We start from the raw sequence: 21866 nt of genomic DNA, 5'->3' as shown, positions 1-21866 counted from the left end.
ACACGGAGAGAGAGAGAGAGAGCACAAGCAGGGGGAGCAGCAGGCAGGCAGAGGGAGAAGCAGGCTCCCTGCTGAGCAAGGAGCCTGATGTGGGGCTCGATCCCAGGACCCTGGGATCATGACCTGAGCTGAAGGCAGCCACTTAACCGACTGAGCCATTCAGGCGCACCCCCCCCCCCCCGCCTTTTTTTTAAGTAGGCTCCATGCCCAGTGCAGAGCCCAGTGCGGGGCTTGAACTCATGATCCTGAGATCAAGACCTGAGCTGAGATCAAGGGTTGGATGCTTAACTGACTGAGTCACCCAGGCACCCCACATCTTCTATACTTCTTAACTTCTTTTTAATATTTCTCATCTTTCTGTTTCTCTGTATTCCATTCTGTGTAATTTTCAGATCTATCTTCCAGTTCACTAAATCTCTCTTTAGCTATGTCTAAATTGCTATTTATTGTTTATTATGTATTGCATATTGAGTTTCAAAATTTTAACTCATATATATTTTTAAAGTTTTTAAATTTAGGGGCGCCTGGATGGCTCATTTGGTTAAGTGTCTGCCTTCGGCTCAGGTCATGATCCCAGTGTCCTGGGATTGAGCCCTGCATTGGGCTCCCTGCTCAGCTGGGAGCCTGCTTCTCCCTCTGCAGCTCCCCCTGCTTGTGCTCTCCCACTCTCTCTGTCAAATAAATAAAATCTTTAAAAAATAATATAAGTTTTAAACTTTATTTAAGTAATCTCTACACCCAATGTGGGACTCAAACTCACGACCCTGCGATTAAGAGTTGCACGCTTCTCCAACTGAGCCACTTAGGCACACCTTTATTTTTTCATTTCTAAATATTCTTTTAATTCTTTTTCAAGTCTTTCTGGCCATTTTTATATAGTCTCTTGCCCCTTACTCATGTTTTCAGTCTCCTCTTTATTATTATTATTATTATTATTTTTAAAGATTTTATTTATTTATTTGAGAGAATGAGATAGAGAGAGCATGAGAGGGAGGAGGGTCAGAGGGAGAAGCAGACTCCCTGCTGAGCAGGGAGCCCGATGCGGGACTCGATCCCGGGACTCCAGGATCATGACCTGAGCCGAAGACAGTCGCTTAACCAACTGAGCCACCCAGGCGCCCACCTCTTTATTATTTTAAGTGGATTAAACATACTTTAAAAAATGTAGCTCACATTCCAATATCTAAAGTCTTGGGGCGCCTGGGTGGCTCAGTCGGTTAAGTGTCTGCCTTTGGCTCAGGTCATGATCTCAGGATCCTGGGATCGAGTCCCACATCGGGCTCCCTGCTCAGCAGGGGAGTCTGCTTCTCCGTCTCCCTGCCCCCCACTCATGCTCTCTCTCACTCTCTCTCTCAAATAAATAAATCTTAAAGTCTTTACAGATCTGATACTATTTGTGTGGGCTTCTCTTGACTTTTTTTCATAGTACCTTACTTCCTTGTGTGTTTTGTAATTTTTAATTTTGCACTCATATTTATTGGACCTCTAGCTGCAGGACTACTTTGATGCCTGGTTTTCGAGTGTGTTCTTCTGGAGAAGATTTATGTTAACCTCTGATAGACACTGGAGACCTGGTCCACTTTAAATTATGATTCTAAACATACAGTTTTTAGGACCACACAAGTAGTAGAGATTCCAAAGTTGGGAATGCTTTTTTTTTTAGACCCTCACCCCCCCTGGAATGCTTTTTATAAAATATCTGCACAAAGTCAAAGTTGAGACAGACACTTTTTCTCACTGTTCTCTGAGAGATGGGTATTTTTCTTCCTGATTCACTCTTTCCCTGAGAGTATGGCCCTTCTCAGGTCTGCATTTTTTTGGAGATGGTCTTCAGTTGGGTTCTTTACCTGTTCAGACCCAACACTCGTCCCTTATTCCCCTGTGGCCTAACCATTAGGCTATCTGGTCCAGTATCCCTCTATCCAGTGACTGTAGTGCTTGATGACCTTCCTAGTCCATCTTCTTCTTTGCTCTTGTGTTTAGCACATGTCCCTTTTTGTCTTGAAGGCTCATCCAGTCATGTAAAAGGTTGTTTTTGAATAGTTACTAAGCATAATTAAGTGTTACGATGTGGGAAGACTTCAAGATCTCCAGTCTGTCACGTTGCCAGGAATAGAACAGAAATAATTTACTTAACTGTGCTATTCTTTTTTTTTTTTTTTTAAAGATTTATTTATTTGACAGAGAGACACAGCGAGAGAGGGAACACAAGCAGGGGGAGTGGGAGAGGGAGAAGCAGGCTTCCCACTGAACAGGGAGCCCGATGTGGGGCTCGATCCCAGGACCCTGGGATTATGACCTGAGCCGAAGGCAGACGCTTAATGACTGAGCCACCCAATAACTGTGCTAGAAATAATTTACTTAAAAAAAAACAAAAAGAGGGTGCCTGGGTGGCTCAGTTGGTTAAGCGACTGCCTTCGGCTCAGGTCATGATCCTGGAGTCCCGGGATCGAGTCCCGCATCGGGCTCCCTGCTCGGCAGGGAGTCTGCTTCTCCCTCTCCCGCTCCCCCCTCTTGTACTCTTTCTCTCTCTCACTCTCTCTCTCAAATAAATAAATAAAATCTTTAAAAACAAAAAACAAAAAACAAAAAGAGTGAATTCAAGGTGATCTCTATAGTATTTCACACACTCATGTTCTGATGGACTGTTTGGATAAGCAAGAGGAGGGTATTATTATGGGTCATGATAGTTGCTCAGTCCCCAGCCTCTGTTGCAGTGGACAGTACCCTGTGCTCTAGGTCTTCAATAGGGGTTTGGGCCATTACAGATCCTGCCTCTGTATACACTGTATTTGAATGATAGGTGGAGATACCTCAACCACTTCTATGATAATGATGGCTGTGACAAGGATAAAGAATGTGGAAGTTTTGAGAGGACGATAGGATGCTTTTGGCACATATCAGAACTCGGTCCTCACCATTCACTCCTTTATTTATTCATTCATTTAACAGATGCTTATTGAGCTTGCACTATGTGTTGTTCACTGGGGTAGGCACTGGGAAAACAGATTGACGGTCCTTGTCCTCAAGCGGGTCACAGTGTAATGAGCGGACAGTTCATTTCAGTGAGGGATGATAAGGGATACGGCAGGTAGAAGCCTCAGGAGAGGCACGGACTCAACTTTAGAGTACTAAGGAGGGAGGTGGTGTCTATGTGGAATCTGCAGGACCAGTAGGAGTGATTCAAGTGGAGAGCCAGGGAAGGGCATCCCAAGCAGAGGGAGAAGAATGTGCAGAGTCGCTAAGCCAGAGGGAATTTGGATTTGGGAACTGCAGGTAGTCAGGAAGGTGTGAGAGTGGAGCAGGGAATGATGAGAGCTGAGCCTGGAGGTAGTCGGGGGCCTCAGTGTGGGCAGCCCTAAACTAGGATCTTTTGAACTCTTACCTGGGGAGTGAGTGATGCTGTCAGACTTGTCATGTTCATTTCTCTTGAGAGCTGGCTCTTGTGGAAGAGCAGGAACGTGGGCTTGGGAATCAAGACAGGCTGATATTGAGTTTCCAGCTTCACCTCTGGGTGATCATGTAACTGATGTAGTTACCTTCTCTGAACTCTCTTTCTTGTGTGATAAATGAGACCGAATGGACTAGACAACCTCCCAGGACCTCCTCTATATCCAGTCTTCTGTGGTGTCATTTGCAAGTCAGAGAAAAAAATGTTAATGTCTGCTTACACACAAGCTTAAGTAAAGGTAGAGCTCACAGTTATGAATATTTGCAGATATTACCCTGAGTGTAATTCTGGCAATTTCTGGCTCCCAATTAGCTGTTTTAACTTCTGTGTGTTGTGCATATTCACAGTGAGTGGAGATTTTGAAACAGTGTTGGCAATATGACTTTGATTGCCTTGCAACTAACCCAGCTTTTACTTCCCTTGTAGATGAGCTCTTTCTGGAACAGCAAAACCTCTCTTTATCCTCCGTGGAGCTCATGATGAAGAAAAGCACCGTGCACAGCACTGCACATGTGGCCTTAACAGAAACTGCCCCAGGGTCCCAGGAAAGCAGTTCTCTCCACGTCATATCATCTCCATCCACCACTATTTTTGATACAATCTTTTTTAACCAAGGAACAATGACCCAGAGTATAGCAGATCACAGCATCTTGGTGGCAAATTATGTGTCGATGATGAGCAATGCGGTGGTCAGAGAGGATGAAGAGATGGATAACTTTTTGCCAGAAGCTCCGTGGACCACTTCCCGCGTGGTCTCTCCGAATCGGTATCTCCCGGTCAGCCCGCCGGCGCTGACTCCATCCTCACCCATTATTTCTTTACAAGACCAACAGATGACATCAGCGTGGCAGAACACAATGCAACAACCAACAACGTATCCCGAATCCCCCTGTCATTTCAGTGCTTTTCGGTCAGCTTTTCCCACATCCGAGGGCCTGCTTCCAACTCCTGGTAGGAACTTGGTGCTTTATCCTACTGACGCTTACGGGCACTCAGCGAGCAGGACTTGGCCGGAGATTGTGGCTTCAGGCACGGAGGAGGCAGAAACCCTTCCTTCTAGCTCTGTGTCTGCAGAGCCTCTGCCCTTAGGCAGTGGCCTGACTCAGCCGCCTTTGCCCTCCTGGGCGGAGGTCCCACGGCCTCCAGAGGATGTTCCGGCCACGGCCACGGCCACGGCCACGGCCACGGCCAGATACCCTGAGGCGACCACAGCTGTGAGTCGTAGTCTAGAAGGAACCATCCTTTCTAGAACAGAGCCTGCCGCCGCTCTGGCACAGATGGCCCTGGCTTGCAGTGGCGGCAGCCCAAATTCGGCTTTGTTCTCCTCTTCTCCCGCCTCCGTGTCCTCTTCTCCTCCATCAGCGGATGTTTCTTCTCACCCCCCTCTCCCCGGCAGCTCCGCTGAGACGTCGGAGCTGCCGGGCGACGCAGTGGTCGTCGCAGCCCTTGAGGACGACGCTCGCGGCCTGAGCCCGCCGTGCACGGGCTGCGTGTCCTGCCGCGTGGCGTCGCCTCGGCTCGTCGCGCCAGCCAGCCTCCCGGGGGGCGAGGACGCGGGCTCGGGGGACGGCGCCGAGACCCTGTCGGTGGGCGCCGCGGGGGCGCGCGGCGTCTCTCCGCCCGGCCGCGGGGGGGCGGACTTCCCGGATTTCGGAGAAGAGCCGCGGGACTGCGAGCCCCGTTTCCGCTCCCGGCCGGCGGTTGCCCTCTCTTCTCCCTCCGCGGGCGCCTCAGGAACGAGCGGCGGGGTTTCAGCCGCGGCGGCTGCGAGGCGCGGCGGGGCCGGCGCGGTGCCTCCTTCCCGCGGCCGCCTCTCCGCGCCAGCGTCACCCGATCCTGCGCCCTTGGGCCCCTCCCCCGTCGCCGAACCGCCGGGGCCTCCCTGGGTCGTCAGCCGCGTGCTGCCCGGCTCGTCCGTCCCGCGCCCCGCGGGCCCCAAGCGCCCCGCGCCCGCTCGCGGGGACCCACGGCCTTCTCCTCCGGCTTCCGCTCGGGGCGCGTCCGGGGAGCCTTCGCCGCTCCCTGGCCCGGAGCCTGGCCGCTTTCCGGCACCTGAAGCCGCACGGGCCCTGGCGTCCGCGGCCGGTTTTCTCTCAACGCCACCGCTGGAGCTCAGCAGCCTGGCCCCTTCACCGTCAGAAGGACTTGCCCCTCCGACTGTGGGGACAGCGAGTGCGGCGGCCGCTTTCGCTTCTCAGGCGTCCTCTGCCGCGGCTGAGACGCTCGCGTGGCCCGGCTCTCTCCGTGCGCCGTCCGCCCCGCCTTCCGTCCCTCCCTCCCCAGACTCTGAATGTTCTCAGCCGCGGCCGAGTGCAGACCTTCTTTTACGTACCTTCGCGTTCCTCCCTGGCTGCTCCGAGATGCCGCGCCTCTCAAGCCTCCCTTCTGATGCTCTCAAGTCCTCTGAGGCCGCAGCGGTTCCCCCGACAGGTCCCGAAGCTCCTCTCACCGCAGCCCTCACTGACACTACCTCCTCTTTCGAGTTGTCACTCGTTGCCCGTGACTCTGCGGTCACCACCCTGGTGCCCTCCAGGTCTGAGCCCACCCTTGACATTTTGGCTCTTGGGACTCACTTCCCGTCACCTTTGACTGCTTTTCATCCGACACCCATTTTAGCAGAATCTTCTCTCTTTCCAGCTCCAACTCCAGCACCTTCCAGTGACGAAGTCAGTGCTACGCGTGACCGCTCACCTGTCTTCCCCTCTTTCTCCAAAGTCATTGCCAGTCCCACACTGCTGGTCACTGATGCGTACCTGTCGTCAGCATCCTCGTTTGTTTCTGAGGTGGTCCCCTCACCTCTTCCTACAGAGCCAATATTCGTGGGCCCGTCATTCACACCCACAGATTTACCAGTGAACACCTCCACGGAACCCACCTCACCCAACACCAGTGCTGCCCCTGATCGGACTGTTGACAGCACCCCGAGCAGCAGAACTGCGAGTCAGAACCCCCCCGAGAGCAGTTCGGTGCGACCCCCGCCGTCCCTTCATCCCGTGCCCACCTCCACTTCTGAAGCAACTGTTGATACTCCGGCACCGGTCACCACCAAGCCGCCATATGTGTGTGATATTACAGTTCCCGATGCCTATTTGATCACAACCGGTAAGGCTCCACTTCAAGTCACCTCTTGGTTGGGGTGATCTTTCTCAGGTGCTTGTACGGAATGCCTCTGTGACATACAGCATCCTGGGAAAGGGCGGGGGCTTCGGCCCCAGGGAGCCCCTGGGTGGTAACCCTCACTCCTGTGAGTTCTCTGGACAGTTAGTCTCTTGACCTCTCGGTTTCCTCAGTTGTCAAACAAGGATAACTGTGGCATCTACGTTGTTGGGTTATTGTAAAGATTTAAATGCATCATTGCACATAAAGTACTTAACCCAGTGCTTGGCACATAAGAAACACCCACAAAATGCTACATATTAGTAGTAGCACTAAGAGAGATGAAAGATTCAGATGGAGGCTTAGGAGCGTTTGCTAGGATCTTTGCCTTTGGAACTCATAGCCTGGTGGATGCGTAGATGGCATGATTAAAACAAAAACCTTCGTGTTTAGCTCAAGCAGATGCACAAATGTGTAAGGGCAACCGCTACAATTTCTTACTCTTTTCCTTGAAAGGAGGGAGCACTTTGCCCCTACGTGTTCCTGTAAATGTCACTTAGATCCTGAGATTCCGAGAAAGAAACAGGGAGCAGCTAAATGTCTGATCTCAGTTATAAACTTTGATCTCCACCCTGGTCCACAGCCCGAGTGACTGGCTGACAAGCAGCAGCTTCCCTTGTATCTGCCCAGCTGCTTTAGTCTCGTGAAATCAGAGCACGTTTGACGTCATATCTGTACATGTCCAGTGACTGTGGCCTGCTTGGTTGGGTTCTCCAGCTTGTTCTTCATCAGGAATGACAGGCTGCATGTTAAGTCTTGCGACCTGTTAATATACTTAAATACAATATAATATTGATGTGCAGCCTGGCTCTGTGTGTTGTTGATTTTGGTGGGAATGGAGGATAGAAATGAAGGAAGGGGAAAGAAGTTGATAGAAGTAGAGGAGGAATGGAGTGGAGTGGAGAAGGAAGAAGAACAGGGAAACGTAAGGTGAGGAAGGAGAAGGAGATCATGCTGTGAGGTAGGCCATGCATCCTCTGCTCATCATGGTGGTGCCACCACCCTCTGAGGTCGTGGGGAGAAGCTGAAGCCTTTACTCTCTTAACTCCCTCCCTCCCCTAAATAAGGAACCATTTATTAATTCATTTGACAAATGATTATGCCTTTAGAAGGTTTGAGAGTAATCTACATGAATGACATGGATCTGACCTTCAAGGAGCTTAGATTCTAGTAGGGTAGACACAAGCCATGTTTTCTTGGAAGTTGTGATAAGAATGGTTGAAGCAGAGTTCTATGAAAGTGACTTTTGAGATAGATGATGAGGGATGGGTTTGGAAGGATGTGAATTGGAGGTGCACACTCAAGAGGGCTGTCGTCTGGAGATGAAGGGAAGTGTCCTTCTGGTGGAAGGCGTGAACACAGGTGGAGAGGTCAGGCAGCCCAACAACATTCAGCTTGGCTGGTAATTAGACTGTGAAATGGGAGGAGGAAGTAATTATGCTAGGAGACGAGGTTGGGGCTAGTGGTGAACTTTCGTCTGTGGGAAAACAGTAGTCCAGAGGAGAGAGAAGAGTTTCTCATAGACATGATACTTTTCTTCCTTTTCTATAGCATTACTACATAGTAACCACAAAGTGGTCAGTTACAAGAAGCTTATTAAAAGAACTACTGAAAGCTTCTTTATTTCTTGGATTTCGTGACATTTATGATACTTGTAGGCGTAATGTGTCTTTTCAAATTTTTCTACAAATAATTAGAAACCATTTTAGAAGATCTCTAAGAATATCAGACATATATAGCCTGGATTAACTGTCGTAGAGGATATACATTTAATGAATTTGGTGTTCTTTGTTAGGGATCCGAGTATTTGCAATAGCTTTTGGGGTAGAATTCACTCACTGTAAATGTACACTTCAACAGGTGTAGTAAATATGGGGAGTTGTGCATAAGTATCCCTAGTGTTACATTGTATTTTTAAGTGGACAGGAATGCTATCTTTTGCTCTCAGTGGTTATCTTTGAGCCCTAGGAAGGATCACCTCATTTAGAATCTTCATTTAGATTTGGCCTTGGTTTCTTTTAGTCTTTTAGTAATTATCAGAGAGAGAGGGTTGGGGTGATTACTTGTCCTCTGAAAGGGTTCTTTTTATGGAGCTCTGTCATAAAAGTAAGAGCCCTCCGCTGATCCGTGGTGGACTCTTGAGAGAGCACTTCACCATGTTTATCCTCTAGGGGGTGAGGCTGTGCTTCCTACCCAGGACCTGCCCGACCCTGGCCTCCTCAGCAGGGCTCTTTCGCCTCTCTTGGCCCAAACTAGATATTTGGAGAAACAGATATTTGTTGTCGATGATCCTTTTCCCCCAAAGACCCTTGTGCTCATACCCTGACGTTATAGTTTAGATCTTACTTAGATTAACTAGAGAAGGTGTAGGTTTTCATGGTGGGTCGTGCAGACTCTTCAGAGTAATACTTGGATGGTTCACCCTTTAGATGGGGCTACTTGCAACGTGTACTTCTTCCTTTGGTCTTTTGGGTTTTTCTGTCTCTGATTTTCCATTCTGTCTCTCCATTCCCCAAGTTTAGCTTTTGAGATCTTTCCTTCCCTCCCTCCGGTCTTTCCTCTCTCCCTCCCTCTATTTCTCTGTCCCTCTGTACCTCCGTTCCTTCCTCCTTTTCCCTTCTTTTCCTTCCCACTCATTTTTGTCCTTCCCTTTAAAACCCATGTTGTAGTCTGTCCTCTTGGAGCCCTTGTAGTCCAGGCCAAGTTGGCCACTGGTGTGTCAGCAGACACCGTCAGGGTGTCTGCATTTGTTCTAATGGTCTTATGAATTAAAAAAGCCCTTTCCCGTGCTTACTATCAAGGTCATCGATCAGTAGAGAAAACAACTGAATGTAACTTAAATGTTTTTTTTTTAAAAAAAGAATGGAAGATACAGAGCGATTCTGTCTCCAGTTTTATTTTTTATTTTTATTTTTTTAAAGGTTTTATTTATTTGTCAGAGAGAGAGAGTGAGAGTACACACAAGCAGGCAGAGGGAGAAGTGGGGTCCCTGCCCAGGGCCCTGGGATCATGACCCGAGCCGAAGGCAGACGCTTAACCCACTGGGCCACCCAGGTGTTCCCTGTCTCCAGTTTTAAAAATCAAGAATAGGAAGCAGAAAACCGAATAATAATTTCAAACGTATTTAGATTCTGCATTATGAGAAGTTAATGGCAGAGGAAAGAAAAAATAATAGGGAAAAGAAAGGGGAGCAGCAAGACATGTTTACTAAATACTGAGAAAGAGGCTCTCTTATTACACATTTTAAAATAGAATTTCTTAGATGTGGAAGGAGAGCTAAATATAGCTAGGCTTTGTTATAAGAAATATTTTACTTCCTACATAAAATTTTAATACATGGGGATCGTGAAAATCTTTCCCGCCCCGTTATTAGTGGTGAAAACCCTTCCCTTACTGCATTGAAAAATTGAGGTAGGAGACCTCATTTTACAGGGGAAGATGTCATCTAGTTTTGCTGAGTAACATCTTAAAGTCTTTTAAAATATTACTGCTGAGAGTTTTAAAACTTTGTGTTTTACCATTAGGGGCATAGCCAAGAGACAGAACACCTGGGAATGTCCAGATCCACAGCCGTTCCCCTGTTCTTTCGTAGTCTGGGCCTGATTTTTACAAAATGATTTTGGCAGCGGCTGTCACAGTTTGGCAGAGCACAGGCTCTGCTTTGGGGACCAGAAGTGTGACGCCCACATTATTCATAATGAAACTAAACTGCGTTTGGTGGTTGGCTTTGGTTTGTAGTGCTGGCCAGAAGAGCTGTGCAGGAGTACATCATCACGTCCATCAAAGAGGTGTTGAGGATTCACTTCAACCGGGCGGTGGAGCTCAAGGTGGGTGCCTGTGGCTCGGGAGCTCAGGCTGAAGGCATGTCATGGTTCTAGAACGCTCCCTATCCTCTCCTCCCTCCTTCTCTTGGTGAACACCCGCTCATTCTGGGTAGCCACTCGAACGTCGCTTCATCAGGGAAGCCCTGATCCCACCTGAGGCCAGGTGTAGTCCACTGGGGGGATGTGTTGGCAGAATTGGAACAAAAAGGCTCTAAGACCAGAGTTGGGGATGATGACGTGATGATTCCCTTGATTTACGTAAAAGGACTTGGATTAGAATTTTAATTAGATTTTAGAGTGAGTGCGTGTGCGTATTTCTGTACACTTAGTGGGATAGAGATAGATTTCCATACACAGTGGACCCTGTGCTCCTACCCCCTCTCCCCTGATGAGGTCAGAAAGCCACGCTTTATACCTGCACCATCCTGAACAGAGCCACGAGCCACATGTGGCTACTGAGCACGTGCAACGGGGCTTGTCTGAATTGAGACATGCTGTAAGTGCAAAACTGACACAGAATTTCAAAGGCTGAGTGAAAAAAGAAATGTAAACCATCTAATAATTTTTTGCATTGACCACATGTTGAAATGATATTTCAGATGTATTGGGTTAAATAAAATTAATTTCACCTGTTTCTTTTTACGTTTTTTAATGTGGCTACTAGAAATTTTAAAACTGCATATGTGGCTCATGAACTTCTTTTGGACAGCCCTGCTCAACAGATAAGTGTTCCTTCACATGTGGATTAAATACAACGACTTTGAATTCTCCGTAACTCATTATTCAGTTCGTATTATTGGCTGTTCTTTCTCGCTGTTTTTGCTCTTGTAATTTTACGCTGTTTTTGAGATGGTTGGCAGATCTGTAAAAGGGATAACTAAAATAAAATTTTGATTGTCTATGCAGCCCTCCCCCTTCATTTAAAGCTACCTGTTTATTTTTTACCTTACTTGCTCTGTTGTTTTTCTACTTCATGCAGCTTCCTTTAATTTTGAGGTACAGCCCTCTCAAATTTGATAATTACTGTCTTTTGTGTTTTTTTTTAAATTTTCATAGGTTTATGAACTATTCGCTGACTTCACTTTCCTGGTAACATCGGGGCCTTTCGTTTACACGGCAATATCAGTCATAAATGTACTTATAAACAGTAAACTTGTACGTGACCAAACTCCTTTAATCCTGGCTGTGAAACCTTCCTTCCTTGTGCCAGAGTCCAGGTTCCAAGTTCACACGGGTGAGAAAACTGAGCATAGTTGTTTTGATTGATTTGTAAATAAAATTTTATTTTATTTTTTACATTGTTAAAAAATTGGGGGAGGATTTTAAACAATTCATTTAAATTAAAAAAAAGCCTTTATAATTACAGAAGACTTCTAGCATATACAAAAGGGCACAGAATAGTTGAATGAGCCTCCATGTACTCATCGTACGGCTTCAACAATTTTCACCTCCTCGTCTGTCTTGTGATACCTATGTGCCCTCCTCCCACGTTATTTTGATACGGCATCATGTCATCTCACCCATAAGTATTTCAGCTCATGCCTCTAAGAGATGAAGATTATTGAATACACTCACACACACATATCCACAGTTGAATATGTTCCCATTGTTCCATCTATCCCCCCCCCAGTGTTTTTTGAGGAGTTGAGAGTATTTTCACATTTCATACTTGAAATGTTTCAGTCACTTGCATCTTTTGATGCTCCCATTGTTATCTTTTTCCATTTTAAAAGATACAAGTCACCTTCACGTTGTATGTATTCATTTGGGGCAGAGTTGGTTTTCTCCGTTTCCCTACTAGGAGACCGCTAAATACTACCTCTCAGTACCTAATCCCATGCTATGGAGGCGTTTTTTGAGTTAGGTAGTATTTTTTGCCTCCTCATTCCTCAGTCCTAAACCAGTGCCTGGTTCATGGGCCTGTGATTGCTGTCCTCCTTCTAGTTCTTCAGTTCGTGCCTCAGAGTGTGGATACCAGCTTCTGCAACTTCACCCAGCGCATCGAGAAAGGCCTGATGATAGCTCTTTCTGAAGTGAGAAAACACCACCAGGGGACGCATAACTTCACCGTGCAGGTGAGAATAGCACTGAATGCAGAACAAGGTGCTTTGTCCTTTTTTTTTTTTTTTTTTTTAAGATTTTATTTATTTGACAGAAAGAGACACAGCAAGAGAGGGAACACAAGCAGGGGGGGTGGGAGAGGGAGAAGCAGACTCCCCGCTGAGCAGGGAGCCCGATGTGGGACTCGATCCCAGGACCCTGGGATCATGACCTGAGCCGAAGGCGGACGCTTAACGACTGAGCCACCCAGGCGTCCCTGTAGTATGTTTTTTAACCTCACAAATTACGTAGCAGTATTGTTCATTTATACCATCAGTATTGTTTAGACTTAGCCATATCTTTATCATTTATTTATCTTCTGTTCTTTCTTCTCAGATCTTCCTTCTGGGGTAATTACTTTTCCTTTTGAAGTATATCCTTGCTTAGAGAGGCCCCTCTACTGAAGGTCTTCTGTTGGTATAATCACTTTCTGTTTATCAGAAAATGTCCCTATTTTAACAAATAGAGAGTATTGTTGGTTGTTCAAATCTAAGATGTCAGATATTTTCTCTTAGTACTTTGAAAATTTTATTTCATTGTCACTTGGCTCCTAGTTCTGGGAAGTAGTTATGTGATGGTGATTAATTGCAGTCCTTTCCTCTGACTCATTTACAGTTTCTCTCTGTCTTTGGTGTTCTGTAGTATCATCATCTGTGTAGATACGAGTATGTATGTATGTATGTATGTATGTATGTATGTATTTATTTAGGGGAGGGGCACAGGGGGAGGGAGAGAGAATCCCAAGCAGGCTCCACACCCACTGTGGAGCCCAACACAGGGCTCAATCTCACAATCCTGAGATCATGACCTGAGCTGAAATCAAGAGTTGGACACTTAACTGACTGAGCCACCCAGGCGCCCCGGTGCTTTGTCCTTTAAAGAGGAACTCGTTTCACATGTTTGTTGAGGCCACGATTAACTCTTCCTCTCATGGAAGAAGTTCAGTTCACATGAATCGAGGTCGATCTCTTTCCGGGGCACCGAGTTCACGTAGTGTGAATAGGCTAGGCGTATTTGAAGATTACGGAGCAGTAGGATGACCACGGAGCTCAGGTGTGGTGAGCTGGACAGAGATGAGCATATGCCGGAAACACAAGAATGTTCTAAGAAGGAACGGTATCAACCTAAATACCCAATGGGGGAGTGCCTCAGTACACGGTGTTTCATGTTATGAGGGACCACGAAATGCAGTGCTTCACGCTAAAAACAGAATCTAGCCACTCAGGAATGAACAGGCTTTGTGTGTATTGAATGGAAAGCCCTGATGTTGTTATATTTCTTTGATATTTTTTCTCCGTATCCTTTGTTCTCTCTTTCTAGAATTTATATTAAATTTTTGTAAACTTGGAGCCATGTTTCATAATTCTTATGTTTTCTTATAGTACCATCTCTTTTTAAATTCCTAAACTTTGTCCTCTGAGTCATTAATTTCGTCTTCAGCTCTGTCCATCATGTTTTTCAGTCCCTCTGCTGAATTTGCTCTCAGCTGTCATTTGTCTGTTGTTCTTGGCTCCTTTTTTCATGGTGATTTCTCCTACAAAGATGCAGGATTATTTTGAATGATGATGCAAAATCACCTAGGAAGTCTCCGAGGACATTAATGAGCATTTGTTAAAAGTTGCCTTCTGGTTTCCACGTTGTCTCTGTTTTCCCTGCAGCCATTGTTCTCTGTTGATCTTGGTCCTTGGCGTTCGGGCTCCTAGTTTTCCGTAAATATTTGGAGACCTTTGGTTAGTCGCTGTTAGGAGTGAAGAAGCAGGTTGTTAATTTTGGCCAGCTCTCCCGTTCAGCTGTGGTGTCTGTGTCTATATCTGCCCTGTCTCCCGATGGGACGATTCCCTGGAGCACTGGGTCCCAGGCAGAGGATGAGGATGGTGGGGCAGCCTGGGACCCCTGCCCCAGTGCAGGATAAGGATTTCTGGGGATGGAGCGCTTCAGTGTACTTTTTGCAGCAAAGCTGCCCTTTCTTTCGTTTTCTTTCCTTCTCTGTCTCTTGTGTGCTCTGGTGGATAGAAGTCTCTACCCTCTTTCTTAGGGGCCAAACCCACACGGTCTGTTAGCCTGCTCTGACGGGGAGCTCCTTTTCCTTAGGGAGTGGTTCTTTGGGCAGGTCAGGGTGCAGATGTGGCTTGGCCGGCACTTCTGTGTTGCCTTGCCTGTGGCAATTAGAAGGGAAGAAGAGGGAGAATCAGCTCACCTCTTTGGTATACAGGCATTGATTAATTGTACTGACTGCTGTTCATGGCCTCCTCTGGTGTCCGTTCCTGCAGAGTTCTCCCGGGGCCCCGGGGGAACCGGCTCTCTGCCCCTGTGCTCCATGCCTGTGTATGATTTGGGTCTCAGTTCCCTCAGTTCTGGTTTATATCATTATGATCCCATCCTCTCTCCATCTTCCAGGAATTTGACAGAAATCTCTGATTTTCTTCCATTCTCAGAGCTGTTGTAGATTTGCTCCCCTTTGTTCAGCTTATTATTTCAGGGGGATTTGGGGTGGGAGGGGCGCGGAGGGACTATAAATACATGTGTTCAGTTCATCACTTCATGGGAAAAACATTTTCAGTAAACTGAGAATTTTAAGTATTGCAGACGGGAACCAGGTTGTGGAGCTAGTTCGTTCCTTTGAAAAACGTTACCTCCTTTCAGCAAAAAAAAAAAAAAAATCAATGAGAGAAACTGTGAGAGAGAAATCATCGGCTTTTAGCTCGGTGTTTTGCTTTCTTTTGGAAGCTTACCCCACCTTCCTTCTTTTTAGATCTTGAATATCACCATGGGTGCGTCAAGGCCGGCTCCTCGGCGGGGCCCGGTGAATATCGTCTTTGCCGTCAGGGGCACGCAGGGGTTTTTGAATGGGACAGAAGTGAGCCAGCTGCTCAGAAACTTGAGCGTGGTGGAGTTCAGTTTCTACCTGGGGTACCCAGTGCTCCAGATCGCCGAACGTGAGTACGGCTCTCTCGCAAAGTGCTGGGAAAGTGGCCGCAAGTATTTTCATTGCTTGGGCCTCTTTTGAAATATTTGGCTGAAGTCCAAGAGTATAAATCAGATAAAATCGGAGCATCTCAGAGTCAGTTCAGGGTGGGCCTCCAGAGCCCTCCTCACCCACTGGCCTTGTTTTATTATTGTCCTATGAGAGTAAAGGGCACTGGTAAAGCCTACACAAGTTCTGGAAAAGGTAAAACCAGAGGCATAGAGAACAGACCTGTGGTTGCCCGGGAGATGGGTGGGAGGAAGGCTAGACTGCAGAAGAGTAGCAGAAGGCAACTTCTGGGGGCTGATGAGCCTGTTCTGTATCTTTAATGTGGTGGTGGTTATGCAACTTTGTGCATTTGTCAAAAGCCATAAAGCTGTACACCAGAAAGAGTATATTTTACTGCATGCACGCGTAAAACTAAAAAAAGAAAAATAAAACAACAAAACCTTTCTTCCTGGCTGAAGCAATTAGAATCACGGTGCAAATGGAGCGGGGTGGGGGTGGGGAAAACATTTACTTCAAAAAACAGTAGATCCCAGGGTTGAAATCAGGCCAAAAAAACATCAAATTCTTTTTTTTTTTAAATTGTTATGTTAATCCCCATACATTACATCATTAGTTTTAGATGTAGTGTTCCATGATTCATTGTTTGTGCATAACACCCAGTGCTCCGTGCAGAACGTGCCCTCCTCAATACCCATCACCAGGCTAACCCATCCTCCCATCACCCTCCCCTCTAGAACCCTCAGTTTGTTTTTCAGAGTCCATCATCTCTCATGGTTCGTCTACCCCTCCGATTTCCCCCCCTTCATTCTTCCCCTCCTGCTATCTTCTTCTTCTTTTTTTTTTTCTTAACATATATTGCATTATTAAACATCAAATTCTTTTTCAAAAATGGAACAGCCAAATGGTCTAATGACTTTTATGTGTTTTAGTGTGCGGTTAATTAAATGAAAAAGGATAACTTGTCAGATGCCAAAGTATATGGGCAGGGATAAAAACTGTTCTTTACAAATAGCGCCTATTCATTCTGTGCAGTGCAGGTATGGGTAAAATAGTATGCTGGACATCAGGGGTACCCCGGGACTGTACGAGCCATGCCAGGACATAGGGTCACTTTACCCGGAGTCATTGCTGGGAAACCCTAGGGCCCCGGGGAGCACAGTGTGAAATCTCATTGCTCTGGAACAATGAGATTTCAAGGGGAACTTGCAGGCGGGCGGGCAGCCGGGCTCTGTCACTTGGTGACACTCGAACCAGCCTTTTACTTCTTTTTCTCCGCCTTTCTTCTGGAGACTCTTGTGCTCAGAAACTGCATATTGTCCGTGCCTTCACACCAGTCTGGCATTTTGTTCTAACACATTTTGTGCTAAAAGGTATAAGAAAGGCGAAGTACTGTGACTTACCGGGTACTCCCTAGACTTTACCTTCCTGATGGGTGCGAACATGTTTTCACGGATTTCCCTCCTTTCCTTTTTATAGCCTTCCAGTACCCGCAGCTGAACTTATCTCAGTTGTTGAAGTCCTCCTGGGTGAGAACAGGTATGTCTGACTTACATAATGTTTTGGGAACTGTAGGAATAAAAAGTCTGGGCGGGTGTATCGAGCATGATGCCGACTTTCTTGTTTCTGAGTCCTAAATTCAGGGCATCATGTCCCTTAAATTCTTGGCAAAGAATGAATGAGAAGGGAATTCAGATTCAGCTGTGGGAATGTGTCCCACTGAGTTATGGCACAAAAAGGATTGGCTTTCTTTAAAATTCATACATCAAGTCCAGGGGAAGGTCTAAGAAGAACTGAGTCTTCTGATCCAGAACAGGATGGAGTTCCAAAGCAAGGATCTCTCTCTCTCTCTTTTTTTGTTTTCTAAAGAGCCTTATTTGTTTGGTTTTATGAGGATGAATAAGGTAGCTCGGTGAGCAAATAAGAAGGTTTTTTAAAAAGTCTTGTGGGCCTGGGTCAGATATTTATAGCTATGGCATTGTGGATAAAGGCTTTCTCACGGGGTAATCAAAGAATAAGAGATAGTGACACACTTACTGTGTGCCCAGCGTGTGAGCGGCTGGGTAAGTAAGTGGTCGTGGGGAGGATGTGTGCCGTATAATGATCACCGTCTGTGGCTTCTCAGACCCTGCAAGTTCTCCTTGCTTCACATACAACTCCCCATGTAAGGGCTCCACCTCTTTGCCTGGTACAGTGGCCCCATGTTCCAGACCATTTTCACAGCACTTCAGAGACTTGTCCATGGTCCTGTCTCAGCAGATTTGGGCCAGTTCTGGCTGAAAAGCTCAGGGGTTTTTCTCTGAGGATATGCTAACAAGCCCATTATCTGTTTGATAATCTTGTTTACCACAGATGTTTTAAGACAGGCACCCTTGTCTCGGGTCAGTTTATGCATCTAAGTCTTGAGTCTAGATAAGATAAGAACTCAGAGCATTTCCAGAAGTTTTAAAATAAGGATGGATAAAATATTTGCTCTTGTGTGGGAGTTCTTAGCTCCAAAGCTTCTATGCTGCTGAGTTCCTGGGACTTCTGGCCACCAGTCTGTGTAACAGAGCTTGGAACTGTAAATAAGACCCCTGAGCAGCACTTCCTGGCTCCCCATGACCCCGTTCATGTTCACTTTTTCCTCCTCTTAATGTCTCCTCCCTAGGGATGGGCACTTCATAGGAATCCAACATTAATTTTGTCTTCTACACACACTCACTTTTCCTCCACTGCTAACTTGTTTTGGGGCCTGCGTGTGTTTCATTTTGTAAATGCAGTTCTCCTGGGCGTTGTCGAGAAGCAGCTCCAGAATGAAGTGTTTCAGGCTGAGATGGAGCGCAAGCTGGCCCAGCTGTTCAGTGAGGTGTCCACCCGGAGGCGGATGTGGAGAAGGGCCACCATCGCTGCCGGGAACAGCGTGGTGCAGGTACTCTAAGATGGCCAGGGGAGGAGGGGAAGAGATTTCTCTAAAAACATGCAGTATTTTCATGCAAATGGAAAATGCCATGAGAAAATTCTAAATTTGGACTGATGACTCTATCAGGTAACAAATGAGCGTGGCAGCATTTCAGTTCGACTGGAGTCTAGACGGATAAACCCGTGGGGAGCATGGCAAGAGAATTGTGTCACTGGGTTGCCATGCCATCAACATGAGCATCATAGTTATAAATCATCTGGTGGAATAGACCGTAAGGGATCGGAGAGAGGAGAATTTTGTGCCCTCCCTTCTAGCACTTCATCCTCCCTGCCTCCTGACAACCCAGTCATGTTACCCGATTGTCTCCACTTTTGTTGTTGTTGTTGTTTTAATTGAGGTAAAATTGATATATATTATATTAGTTTCAGGTAATGATTTGATATTTGCATACACCTCAAAGTGACCACTGCAAGAAGCCTAGTTACCATCTGTCACCCTACAGTCCATTTTGTAAACTAGCAGGAAGGTTACAAACAACAGATTCGTTTGAATCCGAAAGTGATCCATTAAAAATGCACATGCTCGCAGAGAGTTGGAGGTTCAGGCTGTAATTTATTCCCATCTCAATGTGAATTCTGTTATTTTGGATTTTTTCCTTTATTGACTGCTGACTTCTAGAGCTAGGAAAACGGGATATTTAGAGCTATGGCATCACAGAGACAGGAAAGTGGGGTGAAAGGAAGTGCAGGGGCAGAGAGGTGGGTGGTTTGGGGGCATCAGCGAGAAAGATGCACAGCTGACGTGGGTGGGGGCGGCGCGAGTTTGCCTTGAGCTGGTGGCATTGTCCTGTGACCCTCTTACCGAGTTTTCCCCATAAGCATTGCTCTTGATTGCTTCTCCCAGAGTAGTTCCTTTGCCAGCTGCAGTTGACTATAGAGAAATTTTAAAAAAACTAATAAAAAATTGAGAGTAACATTAAATAAGCATGAAAGAAGGAAGAAATTAAAATGACTTGTAAAAGCCTCGCCTTATTTAGCAGCCCTGGCTTCGTGGAGCTCAAGGTCTTGGTGGAGGTTAATTTATGCTACATTAATTGTGCAAACTCCCTCAGGTAGGAATGTGAGGTCTGTGGGCGTGAATGAAACCACCCCAGCCAGCGGTGCCATCTGATGGATTGCATAGGGACTGCACCCCACATCTCTTCCCCCTTAGAGTGACCCAGTGTGGAGATGTAGACAAGTAGTAGACAGTGTAGACAACAGTGCAGGACTCTTCATCAAAATATAATCTGTAAAAGTGAAAGCATTACAGCAACCTAATGTCCAGCAGTTGGAGAATGAGTAAATACATTATAGTGAATCTTTATATGTTGGAATGTTATGTAGCCATTGTCATTTTAAAAAAATTTGCTGGAGTGGGGGGTGAGTGGGAGGGATGGGGTGGCTGGGTGATAGACACTGGGGAGGGTATGTGCTATGGTGAGTGCTGTGAATTGTGCAAGACTGTTGAATCACAGATCTGTACCTCTGAAACAAATAATGCAATATATGTTAAGAAAAAAAAAAAGAAGAAGATAGCAGGAAGGGAAGAATGAAAGGGGGGAAATCGGAGGGGGAGAAGAACCATGAGAGACAATGGACTCTGAAAAACAAACTGAGGGTTCTAGAGGGGAGGGGGGTGGGAGGATTGGTTAGCCTGGTGATGGGTATTAAAGAGGGCACCTTCTGCATGGAGCACTGGGTGTTATGCACAAACAATGAATCATGGAACAGTACATCAAAAAGTAATGATGTAGGGCGCCTGGGTGGCTCAGTTGGTTAAGCAACTGCCTTCGGCTCAGGTCATGATCCTGGAGTCCTAGGATCGAGTCCCACGTCATGCTCCCTGCTCAGCGGGGGGCTCTGCTTCTCCCTCTGACCCTCTTCCCTCTCGTGCTCTCTGTCTCTCATTCTCTCTCTCAAATAAATAAATAAAATCTTAAAAAAAAAAAAAGTAATGATGTAATATATGGTGATTAACATAGCAATAAAAAATTAAAAAAAATTGAGGACTGGGTGTTACACGCAAACAATGAATCATGGAACACTACATCAAAAACTAATGATGTAATGTATGGTGATTAACGTAGCAATAAAAAATTTAAAAAAATTGAGGACTGGGTGTTATACGCGAACAATGAATCATGGAACACTATGTCAAAAACTAATGATGTAATGTATGTTGATTAACATAATAATAAAAAAATTATTGAGGAGTACCTGGGTGGCTTAGTCAGTTAAGCATCCGACTCTTGATTTTAGCTCAGGTCATGATCTCAGGGTCGTGAGATTAGGCTCTGCGCTGGGTATGGAGCCTGCTTAAGATTCTCTCTCTCCCTCTCCCTCTGCCCTTCTCTTCCCTGCCCCTCTCCCCCACTCACACTCTCTCTCTCAATAAACAAACAAACAAATGAGTGAGTGAGTGAGTGATATAGTGAACAGAGGTTACCAAAGAATGCATGCACTGTCATCCAAATATTAATATGAAACTTATGAAAAAAAATTAAATATGCCAAAATGTTTATAATAATTTTCTTTTGTTGATTGAACTTCAGGTGATTTTCATTTTATTTTTTATATATTTTGTGTGTTTTCAAAATTTCTCCAATGAGCATGTAATTTGTACAGTGAACATGTGATTTTAATCAGAAAATAATTTTAAAAATGAAATTGAAAATGTTGCCCAAAATGATGACTCCGTTCTACTGTGGTTGTATGGATTCCAGCTATGAATCTGATAAGAAGTTATCTAGAAAGGATGCTAGAATTAGGTTTTACTGACTGTTGCTTTCAGATTGGACAAGTTTGTATTATCTTTAATTATATACCCAAATATATGGGAACCTGGTTTCTGCAAGGCAAAACCATTTCTAAAATGTATCAGAACTTTTCAGTGTAATAAATATTTACATAGTCCTTTGATAATATTCCATTCTAAGGGCTAATAAAAAATTAATCATTACAGCCCAGTTTGGGGAGAGAGTAGGTGGTTAGGGAATAGAAGTGGTCAGGGAATTAGCCTAGAAATAGCAAACAAAGGGCAGGATAGATGAGCCCTTGTCAGGATGGGGAGGTTTAAAGAACAGATTCTCCAGGGATGAGAGTTTGGACCTATTTGTAAGGATCTTTATAAATAATCTTGAAGAAGGCATTCACAGTGAAATCATGAAATTGTTGATTTGCCAGAAGTTTCCAGTGGTGAAGGAGGGGTCCCTCAGCTGTGTCCGGAACGCAGGGCAGGGTTACAATTCTGTACACGTGGCTAGAAAATTAGCAGCTGCATTTTGCCAATGGCAAATGTAGAGACCAAAAATTCAAATTGCTTGTACAAAACAGAGGGCTTGGACTCATTGTTGATATTGCCCCAAAACATCAGTCCTGCATTTTGCTGGAGTCTCAAAGGGCAGTAAAACTGTTGCATATT

The 21866-nt window shown here is 45.8% G+C and overlaps 1 protein-coding gene across 1 annotated transcript in view; it reads left to right on the top strand.

Moving 5' to 3' along the window:
- Positions 1-21866, top strand: part of KIAA1549 (KIAA1549 ortholog) — a 109627-nt gene that overhangs the window by 21263 nt on the left and 66498 nt on the right. Inside the window, exons 2-8 of the mRNA XM_035021194.1 lie at positions 3878-6553; positions 10346-10434; positions 11488-11665; positions 12376-12506; positions 15284-15467; positions 16982-17041; positions 18265-18413. Coding sequence (XP_034877085.1) covers positions 3878-6553; positions 10346-10434; positions 11488-11665; positions 12376-12506; positions 15284-15467; positions 16982-17041; positions 18265-18413 — 3467 coding nt within the window. The remainder of the gene's footprint in view (positions 1-3877; positions 6554-10345; positions 10435-11487; positions 11666-12375; positions 12507-15283; positions 15468-16981; positions 17042-18264; positions 18414-21866) is intronic.

The sequence above is a fragment of the Mirounga leonina genome, unplaced genomic scaffold, assembly GCF_011800145.1.
Source record: "Mirounga leonina isolate KUSES-001 unplaced genomic scaffold, KU_Mleo_1.0 Mir_174, whole genome shotgun sequence".
Lineage (NCBI taxonomy): Eukaryota > Metazoa > Chordata > Mammalia > Carnivora > Phocidae > Mirounga > Mirounga leonina.
The sequence above is the reverse complement of the archived record's forward strand: the minus strand, read 5'-3'. Positions and strand labels throughout refer to the sequence as shown.